Source organism: Staurois parvus, unplaced genomic scaffold (genome assembly GCF_062004578.1).
Source record: "Staurois parvus isolate SC_StPar_1 unplaced genomic scaffold, SC_StPar_1.0 ptg000867l, whole genome shotgun sequence".
Taxonomy (NCBI): Eukaryota; Metazoa; Chordata; class Amphibia; order Anura; family Ranidae; genus Staurois; species Staurois parvus.
In genome coordinates, this window is record NW_028318663.1 from 462,131 (window position 1) to 482,736 (window position 20,606).

The window sequence follows — 20,606 nt, forward strand, 5'->3', positions numbered from 1 at the left end:
ACAATACATAAATCGCATAAAATGTGTCCATATCCAGCTCACCGCGCCACTAGCAAGATGGTGGCGGCACGATAACACAACTCCGGCTCCGGAAGGAGGAGAGAGGTGAGATTGTCTGTGTTTGTGTTCAGCAAGTAACAGGGGGTTGATCTATTTCATTTATTTAAGTAGTAGCTTTAGGTAGGGGGCGTAATGGATTGCGCCGATTGATCACAGTTGGTTGTTTTTGAGCATAATTTATATATATTTATTTATTTTAGGTACAGTTTACGCAGCGCTTTATATATCCTAGATTGTAAGCCCCAAGGATCAGGGCCTCCTAACCCTCTTGTGTTGAACTGTATTGTTGCTGTATTGTCTCCCGTTATATTGTAAAGCGCTGAGCAAACTGTTGGCGCCATCATGTATAATAATAATATATATTGCACATTCACATCAGTCCCTAACCCTCAAGGGGCGTACAATCTAAGGTCCCTAACCCTCAAGGGGCGTACAATCTAAGGTCCCTAACCCTCAAGGGGCGTACAATCTAAGGTCCCTAACCCTCAAGGGGTGTACAATCTAAGGTCCCTAACCCTCAAGGGGTGTACAATCTAAGGTCCCTAACTCACATTCATACATACACATACTAGGGACAATTTAGACAGGAGCCAATTCACCTACCTATATATGTCATTTTTGGGGGTTCTAAGTAATCTTCTAGCAAAAAAGATGAATTTTACATGTAAGCAAAAAAATGTCAGAAAAGACCCGGTCTTAAAGTGGTTATGTGTTGTATGTGAACATGATTTTGCTTTCTTGCAGCATAAGGACATTAAGCCTAACGAAGAACTACACATCCTTTTCGGAATTCTGTATTGTGCCATTTTTCTCTAATTCGGAGGATGACGGTTTCATTTCAAATCTGTTTGTCCTAATATATGTGGTTGGGCTTCTAATAAACTCTGCCATCATAATAGTGATATATAAAAATGATCACTTACATAATCCCATGTACTTGTTTCTCTGCAATCTGTCTATTGTGGACATGTGCTACACAACGGTCCTTGTTCCTAAACTTCTCTACATACTGATTTCAGGGGATAATGTTGTGTCCTTCACCCAGTGCTTCATCCAGATGTGCTTCTTCTTCTGGATAGGAAGCACGGAAGACCTTCTGTTATTTATTATGGCTTATGACCGATATGTCGCCATTTGTGACCCTTTACATTACCACTGTGTCCTAAGTATGAGAGTCTGTATCTTACTTATTGCTTTTATTTGGGCTTCTGGGTGTCTAAATTCGCTATTGATTTCAATATCTGTCTCAAAAATGTCTTTCTGCCGTTCTATAATTCATCACTTTTTCTGTGACTCAAAAGCACTCACCAAGATCTCCTGTGGGGGCACAGAGCTATTCTACGTTGTCATGTACATTGAATTAGTGATGTTAGGATTGATCCCGTTTACTTGCACTTTTGCATCCTATATGAAAATAATCAGGGTTATCTTAAACATTAAGTCATCTGACGGAAGGAGCAAGACTTTCTCCACTTGTTCATCCCACCTCATTGTTCTCTTAATCTATTATGTTACAATTGCGACTGTGGTCATGATGCCTTCATCAAAGTACTCTGAGCTCTTGGAACAAATTTTTACAATGTTGTATTCTACTGTTGCACCTATGGTCAACCCTTTGATATACAGTCTTCGGAATCAAGATATTAAAAAGGGTCTGCTGATCTTAGTAGGGGTAAAGAAAACTTTCCATTGGGATTTTTCTAATTAAGTAAGAAACTACAGGGGCGGACTGACAACTCATGGGGCCCCTGGGCAATAGGGGATCATGGGGCCCCTGTGTCCTTGCCCACACCCAAAAAAGCCTATGAAAAAGGTACCAGGGGCATCTCATGGGGCCCCCTACTGGCCCCAGGCCCTCGGCCAGTGCCTGAATGCTCGAATGGTCAGTCCGCCCCTGAATAAGTATTATTATAATGTCAGTCAGTCAGTATTATTATAACGTAGTGAGTCAGTCAACTGTAAGAGTCTTCAAAACATGCTTGGGGCAAACATAGATCAATACTCAGAAAAAAAAGTTAACAAAATAAAATATAAAAAACAAACAAAAAGGGAAAGTGGAAGGGCAGACTCCATGGACCACTTGGTCTTTTGTTCTGCCAAGTGGTCCATGGAGTTTCTATAGCTTACAAGCTAGTTTGCTGCCCACTTGACTTTTTGTTCTAGCTTTTAGTTAGACTAGTGTTCCTCTTTATTTGCTTTTTATTTGTTTCCTATGCCTCTGCCCAATAAAGAAATTCAATTTTGTATTCAAACTTTGTGTTGTTACTCCTGGAGAGAAAGCATGAATTTGTTCAATTAGTTTTCAATAAAATTGGACCTTTTTGCCAGCACCTGTTGCTGCCACATGATTTTCGTACACAGTCATTTGCTGATGTAAGCCTTTAATTTTGTGGGCTTGATACATTGTATCCATACAGCTTCATTTAGATATTGTACAATGATCCTGTCATGTTTCACATGACTGTCATATGCCTTTAAGTGTTTTCTATATTTTGTCTCTGCTCCTCCCTTTCCTCTGGTTTAGTTAATACTGTACAGTATAGATAGCCCACCCCTTTTCCCAGAAAAGCATTGCAGCTTCTAGCCTCATGTCATGAAGCAGATCACATTATGATCTTCAATGTTCACTGTTGTAAGATTCTCTCAGTTTATGGAATAAACTTCACAATATCTACAAGATGTCTTCTGAATTGAGTGACTGCCTGTGTCATTCAGCTAAGATTGGAGTTATCGCTATCTCATCACAACTGTAAGTTACAGAGTTCACACTTTCAATGCTTAGATTGGAGAGACAGAACAGTCAAAAAATCAGTGAAATGTCTTCATAGAATCCTTGCTAGTTTAGATACACAGTCAAAAGATCAGTCAAAAGATCAGTGAAATGTCTTCATAGAATCCTTGCTAGTTTGAATACACAGTGAGATGGTATATGGATACTGGATATAACAGCTACAGAGAGTGCAGCCATCTCTACACAAGCCTGTACATGTCTGCAAGTATATCTCAGCATAATACTCATCAGTGTCAGGACAAATTATTGATGTTGTCAGGGTCCTGTCCACGGCAGAAGTTCTGGAATATCTGGCATTTCTGCCAGTACTCTACATGGCCGCAGAAGCACACATCAGCCTCAGTCTGGTGCCAGACGGCTTGTATAAGGAGGCTCATAACTTCCTCAAGTTGCTTGATTAACCCCAGCTCCCCATGCCCTTTTCCTGGTTCCTGTTTCCTGTGATTCTGACCTGTGATTTCCTGTTACTGACCCAGCTTGCTCCTGGACTTGTCTACTCTGCTTTACCCCTGATCTGACCTCGGCTGGGCTTACAGATACTCTCTCGCTCCTCTGTGTATGACCTCGGCCATCCCATCTGACTACGCCTGCTCTGATTCCCACCTGGTACCTGACCTTGGCTTGAACCGACTACCCAGTAAACATCTAAGTCCCGGAAGGGCTTGCATACCATGCACAGGAGCCTCCTGTCTGCAGACCTATCTCCGTGCACCAGCTATGCTTCTGAGTGGACCACCAACCAGCACTCCTACAGGCGACCTGTGCAACTTTGGGTCTGACTCCCGCTGTCCCACTCTCAGGGGAGTCCAGAACTTAGCTGCAAGGGAAGCCCTCTCTCCATTGGCCTCCATCACCAGGTACGTGATAGATGTGAATGTCTTACAACTGCAAGTTTATATACTGCATCTCTATGCATTAGCACATGGCTTTGTCTGAAATTTTAAGACAGTAAAATAAACTTTTCTGCAACCATTGCCTAGGAAACCTGAGCTCACCCACAGAAAAAGTGATACATTTCTCTGTAAACTTTCTATCAACCCCTCTCCTTGCTAACATGATGTTTCAGGAAAGTAATATACAGTCTGGGGAAACCAATACACAACCACAATCAGAGCTTCATCCAGAGCAGGGCTTAAACCCTGAATTAGATAAAAGAGAAAACGCTTAAGAAATCCAACCTGTAAAGTGCAAGAGAATTTTAATACTGACAAGGAAGAATTGTTGTCTAATATTAATGACTTCTGGTCTAATACTGTTAAATGCATGTCTGCTCTCTCCCAGCAATCTCATGAGCCAATACAACTAGAGGGCACTATCCAGCAATTGAATGTTGCTTATGAGAATTATCAAAGACTGTGTGTTAAATATATTGCTCTGTTAAAGCAGTACAACACTCAAGGGTCATTGGAAGAATTAAGGAGTTTTGAGGAGCTCAATCTTGAATGGTGCGAACAAAGACAAAGGCAGAAGTGAGAATAACACAGCTCCATGAATCCAGATCTTATCACTCTGCATCTACTAGACGCTCCTCAAGATCTTCCAAATCCCCACAATCAAGGTCTTCTACACTCAGTCAACAACTAATAAAGCCCATGCTGATGCTCAGACACTCAGTTGTATCTTATATCACAGATTCTTCACACACCTCTCCAGAACGTCAACTCCCTGTTACAGCAGCCAAAGTACTCAGTCATAGTCTCTTCTCTGCACCTATCATACCTCAAGACGATTTGCCCTTATATCCTCCAATACATCAGACTGCAGCATCTCAGCTAGCTGCAGGCACTGGTATGTATTTAATAGACCGTCCACCTTACTTTGGCACCAACAGAGTGCCTCCTAGCAAGCGCACTACTCTACAAACCAACATGCCAATGGACTTTAAATCAGCTCCGGCATTGAATGCCTTAGCAGCAACATATTTTCCCAAGTCACTCCACGTAAGTCCACCAACTGTCACAATCAACTCTGTTCCACCTGCAGTCATGCACCCAAAATCTGAAAACATGGACATGTCACAGTTTGCTAAATACATGCTCCGCAGAGAGCTTGTTAAGACAGGCCTCACCAAGTTTAATGACAAGCCTGAAAATTACAGAGGTTGGAAATCCACTTTTAAAGGCCACAATGAGTGACCTAGACATCAATGCCACAGAGGAATTAGATCTTCTCATCAAATGGCTAGGTCCCCAGTCCACTGAACGCATCAAGAGGCTCAAAGCAGTTCATATTGACAACCCTGCTGCAGGCCTTAATGCTGCTTGGGGCAGACTTGAACAGTCCAGCCCAGAAGCTATTGAAGATGCCTTATTCAAAAGGTTGCAAAGCTTCCCAAGGATTTTGGCTAGCGACTATATAAAGTTTCAAGAATTCAGAGATGTTCTGTTAGAGCTTCAACTTGCTAAGGCTGACATCAACTTACCTGGTCTCAGTTACCTTGACACCTCTCATGACATCAAATCTATTGTTCTCAAGCTACAATATGGAATTCAAGAAAGATGGGCAGCGCTTGGATCAAAGTATAAGGAAGAACATAGAGTTGCCTTTCCTTCTTTTTCTACTTCTGCGAGTTCATCAAAAGAATTGCAGACACTAAGAATGGCCCATATTTCTCATATGGGAACTGTAACCTTCTCAGTACACTCTCTCCAAGACCTAGAAACACACGTAAGTCGCACGGAGACCATAAGGGTCCAGCGTTAGTGAAAAGGACTAATGTTCTACCTGCGCCTGCTACAGTTCTTGAAAAGACTGATCAAAACAAGAAAATTGAGGACCCAAATCGGCAATACCCAATACATAACAAACCACAGGCCCTACACTACATAGTTGAAGGTAAATCTAAAGGAAATTGGGCAGAAATTGGACAAAAAATTGTAAGAAAATTATATAGTGAATGGCCAGCTTAAGTGTAACTACATTAAGACAAAAAAAAGGTTAGGCTGTCCATGCAGCAGTGAGATGAAAATACAGGCGTACCTCAGTTTACGAACGCCTCGGTTAACATAATTTTCAGTTTACGAATGAAAATCCATTGAAAAGAATGCCTCGGTTTACACATTTTTTTCGCAATACAAATGGATTAATTGGTTTTCAATGCATTTACAATTTTTTTTGTAATCATGTCCCTGTACAGTATTTATGCCTTTAAAGTTCAATTTATAAAGAGTTTTGAACAGATAAGACTTTTTTTTACATTTTTCTGACCTCCGGAATGTATTAATTGCTTTTCAATGCATTACTACGGGAAACCGTGTTTCGGTTTACAAATTTTTCGCAATACGAAAAGTCCCACAGAAGGCATTAAATTTGTAAACCGAGGTACACCTCTGTATAATTATATTGGGGGTTAACCACCCGAAAAATCTAAATCGAGAAAACAAAAAGAATAAAAGGGGTATTCTAGGGTGAGCCGCATATATACGGTATATACATAGGTAATTCAATACAGAAAAGAGATATAGTCAATATATTAACTGGCCCATGAGCAGAAATGATGAAAAAACAGCACAGAAGAGAAAAAAATTCAGAACACTTACAAAACCAAAATAGGATGTGCCAGGGTGTAATCACTTCCATCTGGGCTGTAGGAAGGCATATAACAGACACCTTTGATGAGCAGAGATTGGAACAAACTCACCAATCCTCTAAAACCAAACAATCAATAAACTCGTAGAGAGTATCAACAGGTGGGATAAGACCATCCAACAAGTCACCCCCCCACTATTTTAAATATATATTAGTTTCAGTCCAAATCCATAATATACTCACTGCACCATCAAATGTAGCTCAAAGCAAATATCCAAAGGTCGGTGGCATCCAAATCAATAATATCGTGGTACATTTCCACCTATCATAGAGTAGAAGGGGTACATCGGGTGAAATACAGAGTAATGATATGGGAAGGCGTAATCTAACATCAAGGAGAGACGTCTGTTCCTTTTATATATATATAGATATAGATATAGATATATGTATCAAACTGACCTCTCTGAAAAGATCAAACAAAATAAAAAACGAATACTAAATTGTCACGTATCACTAGATGGATAAACCATAACCCAATGAAGATATATTATGCCAATGTGATCTGTTTCATCTACCGATCATGATGTAATGCACCATTTAGGACCAACCAGTACCTTGATGCATTTCAATCAAGTGCTAATTATTACTCGTGAGCTAATATGGTGAATTTCAAATAAATTATAAAAAATAAAAATTATATCATGACCAACCAGTACCTTGATGCATATGCTGCCAGAGATGGAAAGAAAGAAGTCCAATCCAATAGTCTATTTTATAATTCCTTGGCTTTCCAAGAATCCTTCCATAATTATCCACATCAGAGCGTCTATCAGTAAAATATTGCATTGTCACTGAGAGGTCAGAAGAGGGGCGGTCCTTTCCCCCCCATGGAGGGCTCATTCACACATGTTACAGATAAGCCTAATTATATAAATTACCATCAAAGGGACACCAAGCCTGTCTTTTCCAATCCCTGAGACCAGGTAGACGAAATTAATCTAAATTATAAGATGGCCGCCACACTGGAAATGACATCATCGCACACATGCGTGATGGCGTCACGACACAAATGTGTGGTGACGTAATGGTGAACATGGTTCGGTGAATGTTCCGGTGTTGCAGCCAAATGCCATTCCACAACCATTCTAAGCTCCACCTAGAAGGCAATTCTTGCCGCCAAAAATATCACTCACAAGCATAAAAATAACACAGGTTCATCAAAAAACCTTTCCATCCAACCAGCATCTCCCTCCACCAAAGCCGCTGGGGCGGGTATGTGAGGTGAGAGGATCAACATCTTACCCTGGCCACTACGCCATCACTTCCAGTGCGCAATTTGGCGTCACTTCCAGCTGCATCCCCTTGGACAATTTTTTTTTGTGCTACTACAAATCATTGTTTTTTCAGGGTTATGTTTTATTTTACATAGAGAGGGGTCTGGCTGGATTTGGCCAGGTGTATTTTCTCCTTTCAGGAGCATTGTATGCTGGAGGGTCAAGGAAGAATTCCTTTTTCTTGGGAGAAGGACCAGAAATACACCCAGTGCACCTTTTTTGTACTCACAAGCACTTTTTTGTGCAAAGCATTTATAAAGCTTTCAGCAAACTTTGAGCAATTTTATTGAAGCCTATAATGAAAACTTCAGTTCCAGTGTGGGGGTGTTCAAAATAAATCTTAATTGGGACCTTGTCATTTTAAACAAGCCGCTAGCAAGATTCAAGTAGTTCAACAGTACAGACAAATGGCAACCACCCCAACCTATAACTGACTTGTGCAGCAAGGAGCACATGGAAGGGCGACGCATGTCAAAAAACAACAAACAAAAATTCCCAGCTCACTTACCAGCCAGCCTGCAACAAACTGAATTGTCCTGTCTAAAGGAAGTTCAAGTAGTGATGATGCCTAATAAAGCCTACTAGCAGCTTGTTTAAAGTAATATTCAACCCTCCCATTAAGATCTGGGTTTAAAGGCTAAACACACCTTTTGGCCTTTTGGAAAAAAATATAAATTTACAGATATTTTATATATATATATATATATATATATATTGCAAATCGATCTGCAAAGCATTATAACAACATTCACTGGATAGCTGGAGGAAGTGTCAATGGACTACGAGTGCGATGATCACTGCATTTGTCATTTGTATTCCACTGAGAACAAGTCTGTCTGCCATGGAGGGGACTTGTAGTTTACTTAATCACAGATCTCAAAATTCAAAAGTGACAGCTGATGCAGGGCAGAAGAACCCCTACATTCTATCATGGTGATAGAGGAGGGTGTTTTGGGGGTGGGGTGGGTACCATTGTACCATGTTACCCGTTACACCCTAAATACAGGGGTAACATGCAACGTGCTGTAAAATGGGTGGAGTTAGCCTTTAACCTTCCCTATCTGGAGCTGAATAATGCTAACAAAGCTAAATTGCTATTTTTTTTTCAAATCTTGCCATTCAATCTGCTGCTATACAAAGTGAAGCCATGTGTAGAAGGCTGAACTGCCCTGTATTTAAAAAATAAATACATACATTAAAAAAAAAATAATTAAAAAAATATATATATATCAGTTTAGTAGGATAATAGCTCTTTGAACCAAATTCATAATTTACAACAATAAAAAAGTTAAGAAAAACAAAGTTGTAGAAAAGTTCCTCAGTTCCAATTAGTTATACACCAGGAGATTAGAAGTTTAGGGAAGTTGTAACTACAGATGAATGTGATGTAATAGTTTTGTCCCGGAAGGTTTCTCTTTGTTTCATGTTCTTAGCAATGAGCAGATTATTACATGTTAAGTAAAGGCTGATGTAATCGTTTTGTCTTGGGAGGTTTCTCTTTGTTCTTAGCTCTGAGCAGACTATAAATACAACCTTGTCTTTGTGTCTGACTTGTAGGAAGATTTGTATCCTACATATTGCTGTGCAGGTAGAAGATGTCACATTTATATCATATACTCACTATGTGTCTGAGTATTGGGTCGTATTCTCTTTGTTGGGTTGTCAGTTATTTCATGTTTGCAGCGTGAATTTCCCTCTCTGATGTACAATGGGGATAGACAGAGGATACAATTTCTTTACTACTGGAAGATGTGACCACTTATTGGTAGACACCCCATTGTAGTAAATAAAATCAGTGCTGACAATGTGATGATTGTCAACAAGTAGATATTTCTAAGTAATAAAGAGTGTAGCTCAAGCTGGCCATACACTAGTAGAATTTATTTTTAAATCCTTCATTTTAAGAATGTCCATTTGGCTTTCTTATCATTAGAGGGGTGACATTGATGTTCATTTTCAGCTGCAGTGATGGGAAAAATCTGAAGGATCAGGATGGAAATTGTTTCTTGAATGAACAAATTTCTAACAATGTATGTGGCTTTTTTCTTTCATTCCAAAAACTATTGTTAAAAGAAAACTCAAATTTGAACGCCATTTGTAATTGAATATACTACAAATGTTTGTTTAAGAATCTACTAGTATATGGCCAGCTTTAGACCTCATTCACACAGGATATATGAATGTGTGCTCTGTGTGAGGGCTGCCTTTACCCGCACTTGGATTCAAATCCCTGTGCTGACAGTCCAGTTGCTGTCATTTGGGAGCATGGATATAGCTGCTGCTCCCAATGTGACATTATTATTTGTGTTTTTATGTTTTCTTTCAAAATACCATAAATGAGAGTATATTACAGCACGTATTTAGGTGTCCTTGAACAGCTGCAGTATTCGCACTTATTAATTATGGGTGAAACTTTTGTATTATTTTTTTAATTAATTGTATCAGTTTTTTGTAGAAAAAATAATTTAAATTTTAGGAGGAACATTGTTTTTATACTGCTTGTACTGCATACATGCCTTCACTAAGAGTTCAGTCATAGGATATATTGAAAATATTTTTTATATTTTGCTACTTTTTTTTGTAGAATACTTTTCTCTGCGTATTGTACATGTTGTTCAATATTTAGCTTAGGGCTTTACAGAAAATGTAAATTGTATCTAAACCCCGGGGCAAAAATGTAATATATTGCAGCCCATCAATCTTAAATGTGGTGGCTGCATTAGTTTACATTCTTTTTTTTTTCTTTATTTTCAGTTGATGACCCTGCCAGTAACACACTACCTGTCCAAAGGTGACAACACTGTCTCACCACACTGTATCTTTGGAGGGGCAGCCCACATTGAAGAAAAATATATTTTAAATATATTTTTAAATTATGCTTCCCAAATATATTGACATATATTTGCTTGAAGTGAGGTGATTGTAGCCGTATTATATTTGACATATATTTGAAATACTACAATTTTGGCCGTATTCAATATATTTCAAACTATATTTAAAAAATATATATATTTTATATATATATATATATATATATATATATATATATTTATATTTTTTTAATATATAATTTATTATATATATACTTATGCATTTTTTGTATATTACAAAATATATGAAAATATTTTTAAAAATATATTTTTTAAAAATATATTCTTCAGATTTGTTTTAACATACTAAAACTCATCTTAACATATATTGTTAAATGCATTCCATTTAAAAGTCCCTGACCGTTTCCAAAAATACAGCAGCTCAAAAAAGCATAGAGGTGAACATGAAACCATGTTAAATGGACTGTATTGTGTTTCTGAAAAAAGCACTAAAAAATGCATTGGTGTGAACGGAGCCTAAGGCTGGCCGTATACTATACAATTTTCTGTCCAATTTCCTTTAGATGTACCTTCAACTATGTAGGGCAAGGGCCCGCCTAATTGGATACAATTCAAAGTGTTGTTAGGTTTGACCTCCTATTATATGGTTTTTGGTAAATCGAAAGCAAAATTCTCAAGACAATTGTAGAATGTATGGCCAGCGTTAAGCTGGAGGGTGCAAAATCCGACTCACTTCTGCGTAGAAACCAATCAGCTTCCAGGTTTTATTTCCAAAGATTAATTGAACAAGCTGAAGTTAGAAGCTGATTGCTTTCTATGCAGAAGTGAGCCGGATTTTGCACCCTCCAGCTTTAGTACAGAAACCCCTCTCTGCCCGGCTGCCATGCTCTCCCAACGGTCTGGCATTAAAAAGTATGTTGTTCAGGAATTCTGGCAAGTCAGAGACAGCCGGGCAACCAGCATTTTCAGAAGGGAAGACATCATTAATACTGTATGTATGTTTCTCAGTAGTTTCCTTTTAACTCCGAAGGCACAGTGACTGATATGTGATTATACGTATGTGTATGAAAACTCAAAAGGAATAGAAATTCTTTTTTTTTAAATACCAATTTGTCTTTAATTCGGTTAATTTTGTGGGTAAAGAATGTTTTTTTGCCATACATGTTAGTCTGGATACATAAGACATTTTTTGTATTTTAGTTATTTATGACATACGTGTTTACCAACAAAAAAAACATGATCTTAGGATGTTAGGAAATATTTGGTACCCACACATATATATACATATATATTTTTTCAGTTTAAAAAACAAACATGCCATACAGGTTACCTGTTGTGTGTAGTGGTTTTGGACAGAGCAGCCCAGATCCTCTTCTTCTCAGGTCCCCCAGCCAGTGCTCCTGGCTCCTCCTTCCTGTTGGGTGCCACCATAGCAAGCAGCTTGCTATGGTGGCACCCGAGCAGGCGCACTTCCAAGCCGCTGCTCCGTGTGTCCATTCACACATAGAGCCTCAGCTTGGCCCGTCTCCTCAGTCTCCTCATTGGCTCACAGGTTGTGATTGACAGCAGAGAGAGCCAATGGCTCCCACTGCTGTGTCAGCCAATGAGGCGACAAAGACCCAGGATGGACTAGGCTCTCGTGCACATCCCTGGATCGCAATGGGGCTCAGGTAAGTATTAGGGGGGGCTGGGGGGACTGTTGCACAGAGAAGGTTTTTTACCTTCAGGCATCGAATGTGTGACGGTAAAAAACTTAGAGCCTTTACAAACACTTTAACTGCTGCTTTGTTAAAAAAATACATTTTGTTTTTGTGTAGCTCACATCCTATGGAAAACTCAACATTTCCTCTAGATGTGCACATTTTGCCATTTTTCTTGAAAACTGACCACAAATTGTTCATCTTTAGCACTGTCTACTTTTTCTTCATCTATATAATTGGAATTCTGGTGAACACAGTTATCATCGCAGTGATATGTTTGGACCTCCATTTGCACACCCCGATGTATTTATTTCTCTGGAACTTGTCTGTTATTGATATGTGTTATACAACTGTCACCATTCCAAAACTCCTCTACATCTTACTATCTGGAAATAATACAATGCCATTTACACAATGCCTTATCCAGATGTATTTTATGTTAATAGCGGCCAGTGCTGAGGGCATAATTCTGTTTATAATGGCGTATGACCGATATGTCGCAATTTGTCACCCTTTACACTATCATCAGATACTTAGTAAGAAAATCTGTATATTACTAATGATGGTGATCTGGATTGGTGGGAATATAAATTCATCTTTGTTTACAAGTTCAGTCCTAAACATAATTTTCTGCTCCTCAGTTACCATTCACCAGTTCTTCTGTGATGCTAAAGCTCTCATCAACATTGCCTGCGGTGGTACTGAAATGTTTCACATTGTCACGTATGCAGAGTATTTAGTATTTGGGTTCTGTCCAGTTATGTGCAACTTGCTGTCCTATGTACAGATTATCAGGGTCATACAACGTATTACATCTAAGGATGGCAGAAGTAAAGTCTTCTCCACCTGTTCATCCCACCTCGCTGTTCTGGCCATCTACTATGGATCTGGTGTATCTGTATACATGATACCACCATCAGACCGCTATGCCATACTTGAACAGATCTTAACCATGTTCTACACCACAGTGGTCCCCATGTTGAACCCTCTCATATACAGTCTACGGAACAAAGAAATAAAGAGTTATTTGCGGAAACTAGTGTCATAATACTCACAAGTACTGATGAGGTTTGGGTCTGCCACTAACCATGGACATTCTTCAAATTCTGCATTGTCCACCTTAAAGAACCTGACAGACTTACATGGCAGTTTACCAAACCAAATTCTTTGTAACCATAATGCACTGCCTGGGCTTTGAACTTAGGTCAGTGGGCTTGGAATTGGCAATAAAGGGCTTTTGGATAACCAGCCTTCTCACTATAAAAAGGACATTTCACAATATCCATAATGATAATTTGCTTTGGCGTTGATGGGGAAAGCATGGGGAGTATTGCTCATAAAGTGCGTTTGGAGAGATTAATGTAGAACTAGGAGGTATAGCAGGTCTGTTAAAGAGTAAACCTTTACTGAATGTGCTACAGGTAGTAAAATGCTGTGTGTTTAGGAGATTTGAGGAGCAGGGGAGGGAAGGGTTTTTACCTTTTTTTCATTGTTTTCAATTTCATTGCTAGGTCTTGCTGCTGGGGTCCTACAGCCTCTTTATGGGCTGTTTCCATCCATATTTACTACAGTGATAATGGGCTGGATGTGTTTTTTTTACTTATTTCCCCAATTGAAATAATTTTTTTCTTTTCACTGGCCTTCTATGAAAATGGACTAACTACCTCCCGCCCGGGCCTATAGTAAAAAGACAGCAAAGCGAGAGATTTCTAATCCTGGGTGGACGTCATATGATGTCTTCCCAGTCACACGCCTCATGCACACTGTAGCGGCCATGCTGCAGCAAGATCTGTCACCAACCATGTCCACTGGGCAGGGGCAGAAGACAGATCATTGTACCGGGCTGACTCCAATAGCATGTGATCACTGTGACCAATCACAGTGATTACATGACACTGGTACACAATCAATGGGATTTACTAAAACCAGAGAGTACAAAATCTGGTGCAGCCCTGCATGGTAGCCAATCAGCTTGTTCAATTAAATGTTGACAAAAAAAGCTAGCAGCTGATTGGTTTCTATGCAGAGAGTTTGCACTAGTTTTAATAAATCAACCCAAATGAATGACTTTCATTTATAGCTATTCATTGTGTACTATTGTGATGCTCTTTGTGATTGGTCACAGTGATTACATGGTACGGTCTGGGCCATTCACAGCTATTATGATAGTACACAATGGCAATGAATGGATGCCATTGATAAAAAATGATTGCTTATACCAGTGAGGTGCATAATAATTTTAGTTAGGGTCTTAGATACTTGGAATACTGTAGTGGGCTCAGTATGTTCTGATTTGTGGGTCTTATAAACAGTTGGCCTCTGTTTAAATAGGATACAGCTGTTAGCACATATACTGGTATCTCTAATGATTAACTCTTTGGTGCCGAGCAGGGGCGGACTGACCATTTGGAAACTCGGGCACTGCCCGAGGGCTCGGGGTCAGTAGGGGGCCCCATGAGATGCCCCTGGTACCTTTTTCATAGGCTTTTTTGAGTTTGGGCAAGGACACAGGGGCCCCATAATCCCCTATTGCCCGGGGGCCCCATGAGTTGTCAGTCCACCCCTGGTGCCGAGCGTACGCAAATTGTAGACTAAAAAGCCAAACTGATTCCAATGTTTCTGATTTGGAGCGCAAGAAACATTGGAGCCAGTTTGGCTTTTTAGTCTTCAATACATTGTCAAGTCTTCATCATCATTTATTCTATTCAACTCATTTTTGGTCATTTACTTTGAGATGGTTTGTGTGAGGATGGTTTGTGTGAACAATTGTCCAGCATGCTGGTAATCTAACTCAAGGCCACTTCATCTATCTCTTTCAAACTGTCCCTTTATCTCTGAGAGCTCCCAGTGTTGATTGGTAACTAAAGGTATCTTTGATTGGAATATACAACCATTAGGTATACAGATATAATTTGGGGATACATCATTGGTCCTTAGACATGTCTTGTTAGATTTGGATGGGTGTATCTTTGTGTTCAACGTGTTTTGCCTTTTGATTAATAAGCAGAATTTGTAAGTCTAGATCTAGTATTAGTGCATTTTTGGATACATAGTTTATTCACACTTGTTGAGTGTAGACAATTTTGGTTTGGGTTGAGGTATAGAGCAAATCCATTCTATAAGGAAACTTTTTGATATGTGAGTATTTATAGTGTGATGTGTCTCTGCCTCCTCTTACCTTTGAAAAAGTCCTGATTGGATTAAATGTGTCAGGTGGGCAAGACTGTGATGTCATCACGCTGGGCGGGACCACAGCCGGACTTTGCAAATGGTTTAGGTTATAGTGTATATGGATGCATGCCCATGCATATATATAGATTGTTTACAAACCTTTAATGTAAATGGTACAAAAAAATAATTACAGTGGATACAGTCAAAAAAGTTACATAGACATAGTGTCAAACAATCCATTTCCATCATATCCTAATAAGGTACACAGTACCAAAAAACAGAACAAAAAGACATAAAAATTAAAAAAAAAGACTTTCCAAAAAAGGAGCATAACAGAAGGCAATTTCAGGGCGCATTAAAGTAGTAGCTTAGATAGGGCTGCATCCAACAGGTGAAAAACTATAAAGGTGCATAGAGTTCCCATGGCATAAACAAAATGGAATAACAGAAAAACCAACTGCAGAGTATAAAATAGTATCAGTCTGAGGAAGGAAGACGAAACACAACAAGATTGACGCAATCCGTAAGGACATAGTCAACTCGCAATCTACCTCCCCACCTAGCCTCCCCCCCCATCTCCCCCTCATCTTTTCCCTCCTCTGACCTCGCAACCGCACTGCCCCCCACCACACCCAAGGCCCCGCTTACCGTAACCCCCCCAGCACTGCACTCCTTCAGCCCTGCTACCACTGAGGAAGTCACCAGGGCATTCTCAGAAGCCCCCTGAACCCTATCCCCTCTTAACTCCTCTGGTCACCCCCCTCTTCCCTCATCCGCTCCCTCACCCACATCTTCAATCTCTCCCTCTCTACCGGCGTATTCCCCTCCCCCCTAAAGCATGCACACATCACCCCCGTACTCAAAAAGCCCTCCCTGGACCCCACTGACCCAAACAACTTCAGACCCATCTCCCTGCTGCCACTCACTTCCAAGCTCCTTGAGCGCTTAGTCTACGACCGCCTAAGCGCCCACCTAACTGACAACAACCTCCTTGATCCACTACAATCCGGCGTCCGTCCCCTACACTCCACTGAAACTGCCCTCCTCAAAATCACCAATGACCTACTAACTGCCAAAGCCAAAGGCGACTACTCTGTCCTCCTCCTCCTGGACCTCTCCGCGGCCTTTGACACAGTTGACCACCCCCTCCTCCTTAATAAACTACTCTCCCTTGGCATCAGAGACACCGCTCTCTCCTGGTTCTCCTCTTACCTATCCCGACGCTCCTTCAGCGTTTCCTACAACGGTGCCACCTCCCCTTCCCTCCCCCTCTCTGTTGGGGTCCCCCAGGGCTCCTTGGACCCCTTCTCTTCTCCATCTATACCTCCTCCCTTGGCAAACTCATACACTCCCACGGCTTCAACTACCACCTCTACTCTGATGACACTCAAATTTACCTCTCCACCCCTCACCTCACTCCCACATTCTCCGCCCGCATCACTCACCTCCTAAACGACACCTCAGACTGGATGTCACTCTATTTCCTCAAGCTTAACCTCTCCAAAACCGAGCTCTACGTCTTTCCCCCTGCCCGCGCCCCCACCCATCCTATCCATCACTACCAACAACACCACCATCAATCCCGCCCCGCAAGCCAAAGTCCTTGGCGTCATTCTGGACTCAAACCTTTCCTTCCAACCTCATGTCAAATCACTTACAAACACATGCAGGCTCCACCTCTGCAACATCGCCAAAATACGCTCCTTCCTTACCCCAGACACCACTAAACTACTCGTACACTCCCTGATTATCTCACGCCTGGACTACTGCAACTCCCTCGTCACCGGCCTGCCCCAGTGCAAGCTCTCCCCCGCTTCAGACCATCCTGAACTCAGCGGCCAGACTCATCCACCTCACCAACCACTCCACATCTGCCACCCCCCTCTGCCTATCCCTCCACTGGCTCCCTATTGCCCAACGCATCAAATTCAAACTACTCACTCTGACCTACAAAGCCATTCACAACACTGCCCCTGACTACCTCACCAACCTGATTCCCAGGTACCACCCTACCCGTACCCTTCGCTCTTCACAGGACCTCCTTCTATCTTGCTCCCTGGTCTCACCCTCCCACGCACGACTGCAAGACTTCTCCAGGTCCACCCCCATCCTCTGGAACTCACTACCCCAATCCATCAGACTGTCACCTTCCCTCCTCACCTTCAGGCGCTCCCTGAAAACTCACCTCTTCAGGGAAGCCTACCCCACCCTCACCTAAAAAAGTCTACTATGCTTCAGTTATGAATGAACACACTGAGTGAGCGGTACCAATCATTCATTGTGTTCATTCAGTAAAGGAAGGGGCTGGTAAAGAGGATATATTTACAGGACCCATCCCGCACTCTCCATCTTGCAGGATGCTATTGTGTGCTTGCAGCTGCTGTTGGGAAGGAGAGGAGGGAAGCTGGCAGCATTGCCTTATCCATGGCTCTGCTTGCTACAATCATGAACAGAAGAACTTCATTTTCTGAAGGGCTTCTGATTAATGCATTATTGTGCATATTATTGTTGGGCGTGCAATCTGTTGCTGGAAATCAAGGAACACCTCCCTCTCTGGAAAAGAACCAAGGTTGCCTGGAACTTGCTTAAAGAGGTTGCATTTTACACCGACTTCCTTCTCCCATTCTTCTTATTATATATTATTGCATACATACTCCTCCAACAACACCCAATATAGGATAGGGATGGCAGCACAAGGACAAATTGCTGGACTTGGGGGATGGTTATAGTGTAACTCTTTTGCAGTTCCAGATAACAGCTGATGCTTGCTGCCATCTGAAGCTGCACTGTACAGTCACTGTACAATTTTTGAGTGGGGGTCTATTGTTGCTGGCGGAGGATCTGTTGTTGCTAGGGGGGTCTTATGTTTCTGGGGGGTCATTTGTTGCTGGCAGGGATCTACTGTTGAGGTAAGGGTCTATTATTGCTGGCTGATGGAGGGCTTAGAGATCTGTTGTTGCTGGTGGGGGTCTAGTGTTGATGGGGGATCTATTGTTGGTGGGAGAGGTATATTGTTGCTGGCTGCAGAGGATCTATTTTACCGCTTTTCTTGTTATCATTAACAAATTCCATACAGATTATTTAGCACTACAAGATCATACGTGATTCAGTTTTCCCTAAATGGGGCGTTACTTGGAGTTGGGTAGGATGTGGAACCAAGGGACAGTGCTGGGAGGTGGGTAGGAGGCGGAGACAAGGGTGACTCAGAAGGGGGGAGTTCCTGCACCTAATCCCTGAGATAAAAAGCCCTGAGGATCCATAATGTAAGATTTGTCCGGTAATCCTCAGTCAGCAGGGCATATAATACTCAGCATTAGAGGCAGATTATTGTATGTGTGGTGAATGCAAAAAAAATACAAATCTCTCTTGAATAAAACCATATTCATCTCTTGCTTCTCCTTATCTTTTCTGTTATCTTCTATTCATTTTATTCTATTCTGTTCTAAGAAATGTTCAGTTCTGCAATGTTGTTTATCATCTATTGATGCCTATATACTCATTCTTTTAAACCTTTCTCTGTAATAAATATCATAACCACCAGCTGAAAATGTGTACATACAGGATTTGCTTTTGTCCTAATCAATCATCAGCCAAATCTTACACTTAGTTTTTGGCATTTTCAAAATGTTAGTAACTTCTTAAAATTCATCCACAATAAACACTGTAATTTTAGTTTTGTATTGCATCATCTTACATCTTCCAGCCATTATTAGAGGCCCCAGGGGTAACATTTCCCAGCAGTGGTTCGCGTCTCCCACATGGAGTTAAACAAAGATTAATTCAATGTAATTGGACTCACAAATTACATTTTTATTCCACATAGTAATTAATTGTACGTGTAAAATACACTCTCCGGCCACTTTATTAGGCACACCTTGCTAGTGCCAAGAAAATATTCCCCACACCATTACATCACCACCATTGATACAACGCAGGATGCTTTCATGTTGTTTATGCCAAATTCTGACCCTACCATCTGAATGTCACAGTAACCAGTCTGCCCATTCTCCTCTGACATCTGACATCAATAAGGCATTCTTGTCCACACAATTGCCGCTCACTGGATATTTTCTCTTTTTCGGACCATTCTCTGTAAACCCTAGAAATGGTTGTGTGTGAAAATCCCAGTAGATCAGCAGTTTTTGAAATACTCAGAGCAGCCCATCTGGTACCAACAACCATGCCACATTCAAAGTCACTTAAGTCCCCTTTCTTCCCCATTCTGATGCTTGGTTTGAACTTCAGCAAGTCGTTTTTACCACATCTAGATGCCTAAACGCATTGAGTTACTGCCATGTGATTGGCTGATTACCAAGCAATTGAACAGGTGTACCTAATATAGTGGCCGGTGAGAGTATATACATGTACAGATATGGCTGTGCCCCACCGAAACATTGGCATTAATTAAACTACACTGGGAAATTCTTCCTGTTGTAAGTCCAGTTGAGGGCACTCACTGCCTGCTGCATATACTTCGTACTTTTTTTCATGGATTGAACCTGAGCCAATATCCCCACAGGCGGGTGCGATGGCCTATCTCTAACATATACTGTACTATATATGTCCAAAGACATCACTCAGTGAGGGCATTAGGAGCACTGATATGTAAATATACTGCAGGCTGTTACCAGAAAGCTCCGACTTTATAGTGCACTAGCAAAGGTTTAGAAGGTCCTTCTGAAGAAGCTCAAGGGCCCAACTTTACCCACACTTCCTCCAACATGTTGATCAGACTTGTTTTTGTCACAGTGATTAGTGGTAAGCAAATCAGGCTCATATTTAGGCCATGACCATATTGTCAATGACATCACCTGGGATCCCCAGCGGTTTGTTCCAGGATCTGTCATTTTGCAATAGGAGCAGATGGCATGATTGGTTTACATTGGGGTAAATTGTTTACATTTCCATAAATTATATTTTTAATAATCCTTTTACACTGAGCTGACACATATATGCAGAGTCTTGGAAGTGGGCCTTCTTCTGATGAGCCGCAGATTTGCTCTCTGGTGTTTTTGCTGGAAGCGTGCTCCATAGTGCATTCCCAGCATGGGGACCAGGCTGCCATTGACAGCTAAATAATTAATGGGAGCTTCAAGGACAAGCTTTCAATCACATGTTATAGCCTGGCAAATATGGTCTTGTCTATATTTTTCCAGTGATGTCACCAAATCTCTGCCCCCTTGTATTTAAA

At 41.0% G+C, this 20,606-nt stretch overlaps 1 protein-coding gene and 1 pseudogene across 1 annotated transcript; both read left to right on the forward strand.

Moving 5' to 3' along the window:
- The first annotated feature begins 784 nt into the window (after nt 1–784).
- On the forward strand, nt 785–1,768 carry LOC149443216 (olfactory receptor 1M1-like). Its single transcript, XM_089655748.1, has one exon. The coding sequence runs from the start codon at nt 785–787 to the stop codon at nt 1,766–1,768; it is 984 nt and encodes a 327-aa protein (XP_089511874.1).
- A 10,603-nt stretch (nt 1,769–12,371) lies between these two features.
- On the forward strand, nt 12,372–13,442 carry LOC149443217 (olfactory receptor 1G1-like; annotated as a pseudogene).
- Nucleotides 13,443–20,606: the final 7,164 nt, after the last annotated feature.